Here is a 4239-nt window from a genome sequence, read left to right on the forward strand (position 1 = left end):
AACTGCACATTTTAGAGTGGCCTTTTATTGTCCGCAGCACAAGGTGCACCTGTGTAATACTCATGTTGTTTAATCAGCTTCTTGATATGCCACACCTGTCAGGTGGATGGATTATCTTGGCAAATGGGAAATGTTCACTAACAGGGATGTAAACAAATTTGTGCACAATTTGAGAGAAATACGTTTTTTTTGTACGTATGGAACATTTCTGAGATCTTTTATTTCAGCTCATGAAAAATGGCAACAACACCTTCACATGTTGCAATTATATTTTTGTTCAGTGTACATGATGTAGGACAGTAGATACAACCTATAGTGTCTGTAGTATTTACACATGGACTTTTTAAGGTCTAAGAGCACACATTGATCACTGAAAGGCATCACACCCAATTCTCCAGGGACCATAACAGTAAGTGCCTTAATTTTCTCACTCGGTCATGGCCTAGGTAGAGCTGTGTGAGTGGGGCATCTTCCTCACACCCGTCTCTCCTCACCTCGCCTGAAGGAACAAACAGTAACATGATTACGATGTGGTGTCTGATTGATTCCATTTGAATATCTAAACTGGGTTTATCATTACTAACATCTAGCATTAGGAGATCAGCTCAAACTGATCTTTTGATAATGAGTTATTTATTGAACCTTTATTTCTGCAGTTGACAGTGAGTGTAACACCAGTGACTATGAGAGTCAGGGGTGTGTATGTACCATGTGGGGTTTACTGATCACTGGTGCTGCGTTGGATGGCCCTCCCTTCAAGGCTGACATCAGTCCGAGAGGCTTTTGGCCGGTGAGCTGCATTACAGACAAAACATCACAAACGGATTGAGTTTTATAGCAGATCCTCCTGATCCCCAGAGCTTTATGGACTCATCATAATACTTGTGACGTAGCCAAAAATATATAGAAAATGCACACAGACACACACACTTGAAACAGTGAATTTCTAAATCGGCATGAGACCTCCGTAGCCCGTAGCTACCGACAAACCATCGGTCAAACTGTGCTTCCTCCTCTTGACGTGTGGTTGTTATCGTCTGTCCATCCCTTCATTTATCTAGGCTGTCTGTCTCTTCCTGTGTCCCCACCCCGACACCACTATTATGCTGACTGAGTCTTTCTCCTCAGCTATGCACCGGGACAACCATTATTGAAGGCAGTGTTTCCTTGGGTTACATTGCTCAACTGCTAACGTAGGGTTGTAGTGGGCTGGTAATGTAGTTCACTCAATACCATAGGGTCCCCACTGATAACAAGCTTCTTTGGTAGGATCTGCTTGCTATCTAAAGTTATTTACAGTTCTGATAGTGTGCGCAATTATTATTCTCTTACCTTAGGGTTACAGTTGGTTAGAGCGGTGGTGAGTGACTCGACATTCCCGTTGAGTGTTTTGACCTCAGCCTCCCTCAGAATCAGTCTCTCTCCCTGCAGGCTCTTCTCCTCCCTCAGCCGGTTCTGTTCCTTCAGCAGGGTCTCTACCTGCCTGTCGTGGTTCTCCCGGATCTCTAACAGTAGCCTGCTGCCCTCCGCCGCCGTCACGCTGCGGTTTTGGACACACTGCTGGAGGTCAAGGGTCAGATGGCTGTTCTGGACCTCCAGGCGACTGGACTGGACCTGGATGTTTGCCACCTGGATGAAGAGGATAACATATTGTAGCAAATTCTTGGGGTATCCCCAACCGGGACTTGAACCAGGGGTCCAGAGACTGTCAAGCCAACACCTTAACTGTTATACTAAGAGGTCCGAACCTCTTGAAAAGGTCGCTAGGTGTTGGATTAATTAAGATGCTCTACAGAGCCAGGTTGCTGGATGTTTGTTTGTAGAAAGTGATGTGCAAATATACTTTAATTGATTAATTGATTGATACTGTAGGCAGTTGGGTAAAGCAGAAACAGACTGAGAACACTGGCTAACCTGTAAACTCCATGCTAAATTGAACATACCAATACTTTCAAAGTATGTTACATAAATATTTGACCCAGGTCTGGTTCTTCTACATACCTTGTTCCCCACGTTGTCCAGGTATCTCTGGAACTTGTCCTCAACCTCCTTAGACAGGTTGGAGCATCTGGCCCTGATGTTCTCCATCTGCTCTGTCTGCTTCTCACAGGTCAGGTGAAAGGTCATGGAGTGGGGGAACAGGTTGTCGATGCGCACCAGGAAGTTACTGGTCACCATTTGGATCCCCTCCAGAGACTTAGCAAAGTCCTCTTTACACTTCTGGGTGTAGAGTTTCAGGTGTTCCTTCAGGTTGTTGTTCTCCCTCCGCAAAGAGATGGTCTCAAGGTTGTGGGCGTCACGGTCCTTGATGGCATTGTCCCTCTCGATGCGGATGTACTGGTTGGTCTGGGTGAAGTTGGCTTCGATCAGTTTGATCATTGCTGCCTGCTGGGAGTTCAGAGACTGGAGGGTTTTTACCTCAGCTGAGGAGAAAAGATATCACAGCAGAAATTGTTGTGACTTGTTATTAGATTGAAATGTTTGGGTCAATGTACTGTGTCACTGTGTCAGGTCTCTATCCCAGTATTAGAATAGAACGCTCTGCCTAAGCCTGAGGGACAAAGGGGAAGTAGTAACGTACTGTTAGGAGTGGCGAAGATGAAAGGTGTGGTGGGTCCCCGGACTTGGGTAGCACGGCTCATCTCTAGTTTCTTCTTGTCTGTTTCACACTGGCTCTGTGGAGGACAGAAAGTGTCAGGTTTATTCTCCATAAATGTTAGCTATTGAAATAAACTGGCACTTTTTGGGAGAAAAGTTAGTTTGCAGATATTCTTGCATTATAGTCATGTAAGCGCAAAAACATTTGTTTTTATCTAACCTCTGAGATAAAACATATCAATTTCACAAGAGAGAACTGATATCATTTGCAGCAGAAACAGTTTAAAAAATTGTTCAGAAATGTATAATTGTCTCTGTATAGTAATTATTTCTCAGATCTAATGCCAAAATAATTCCTGCACACTAAATGCTTCTAGTGCTGTACATCAGCTCACAAAATCAAAATGAACAAAACATGAGCTAGTATCTATTTATATTACATCATAATGTTACAGTCCCATCTCCTCACCGCTTTCAGTATGAGGGCTCTGATCTGCTCCCCGGAGGCATTCGCTGCCTTCTTTATCATGGCCACCTCTCCCTCCAGGGCTGTCTTCTCAGCCTTCCTGGCCCCCAGCGCAGCTCCCAGGTCAGCTTTATCCTTCCTCAGGTTAATGTTGTTCTCGCTGATCCTGTTCAAACTCTGCTCCAGCTCCTCTACCCTCCTCTCTTCAGCAGACTTCTCTGGCTGGCCGTAGACCAGGAACAGCACCAGGCTCACGATGATGAGGGACTGGATCAGAGAGGAGAAGAAGAAGACCACCCTCATGTAATAGCCGCAGCTCTTTCCCTTTGCCTTGTGGATGTCCTTGGCCTCCAGACCAAACTTGGCCTGTGAGTAGCTGTTGCCACTGTACATCTCTGCTGGATGTCGGTGTGGTCAAGAAGAGGGTATTGAAAAGTCAATGGAGGTCTCTTTGGTTTCTCAGGGGAATTTCCCTCCTTCAAAAAGCTCTCTTGGTGCTCTCTCAAAAGTGCTGAAGCCTCAAAATGAGTAAACTCTTAGGTTACTAATGTTTAAAACGAACCAGAGTCAAATTCTCTTTGTCAGTAGTCCTGTATCTATGTAAAGGGTGACCCTGAGGACCATGTTTATAAACGCGGAGGCACACTTCCTACACTGTGACTCCTTCCTGGCCCTCCCCTGGCCCCTGGGTAGCCCAGCCCAGCCAGCGCACCGCTCCAGAGGTTATCATAACTTCACCCTGCCCTGCGGTCAGCAGGGACGTCTGGGCTGACATCACTTTCACATTGCTAGCACTGCACAGCCCTCCTACAACTGTCAGAGACTATCATCACAGAATAACATATCAAATATATTGAAATAAAAAACGACAATGTACAAAGACATATCAAATCCATATAGTAATGTCATGAGTTATTTGCAGATGGTATATGGCTGAAGGACTGATCCATCTATCTTGGTATGTTACTGTGAACATCTATCTTATTGTTTTATGTCAACCCAACAGGAGCTGAGATACCAGTCGTTTCATTTGAAAATAAAAAGCATTACAAAAAAAATATTAGAAATGAGGTTGAGATTATCATGTTGGGAGATACTTTGCATCCTAGACACCAGAGCAGGCTCTGTGTATTCTTCCTCTCTCACCCCTCCCAGACACCAGCCCAGGATTCTCA

The 4239-nt window shown here is 44.9% G+C and overlaps 1 protein-coding gene across 1 annotated transcript; it reads right to left on the reverse strand.

Annotated features, from left to right (window-relative positions):
- Positions 1 to 200: 200 nt before the first annotated feature.
- plvapb (plasmalemma vesicle associated protein b) lies at positions 201 to 3659 on the reverse strand. The gene is made up of 6 exons (XM_024422357.2): positions 3068 to 3659; positions 2582 to 2675; positions 2002 to 2423; positions 1333 to 1629; positions 709 to 795; positions 201 to 499 (listed from the first exon to the last, which is right to left on the reverse strand). The coding sequence occupies exons 1-6, from the start codon at positions 3455 to 3457 to the stop codon at positions 491 to 493; spliced, it is 1299 nt and encodes a 432-aa protein (XP_024278125.1). The 5' UTR covers positions 3458 to 3659; the 3' UTR covers positions 201 to 490.
- Between the last annotated feature and the right edge of the window lie 580 nt (positions 3660 to 4239).

The sequence above is a fragment of the Oncorhynchus tshawytscha genome, linkage group LG05, assembly GCF_018296145.1.
Source record: "Oncorhynchus tshawytscha isolate Ot180627B linkage group LG05, Otsh_v2.0, whole genome shotgun sequence".
NCBI classification, from domain to species: domain Eukaryota; kingdom Metazoa; phylum Chordata; class Actinopteri; order Salmoniformes; family Salmonidae; genus Oncorhynchus; species Oncorhynchus tshawytscha.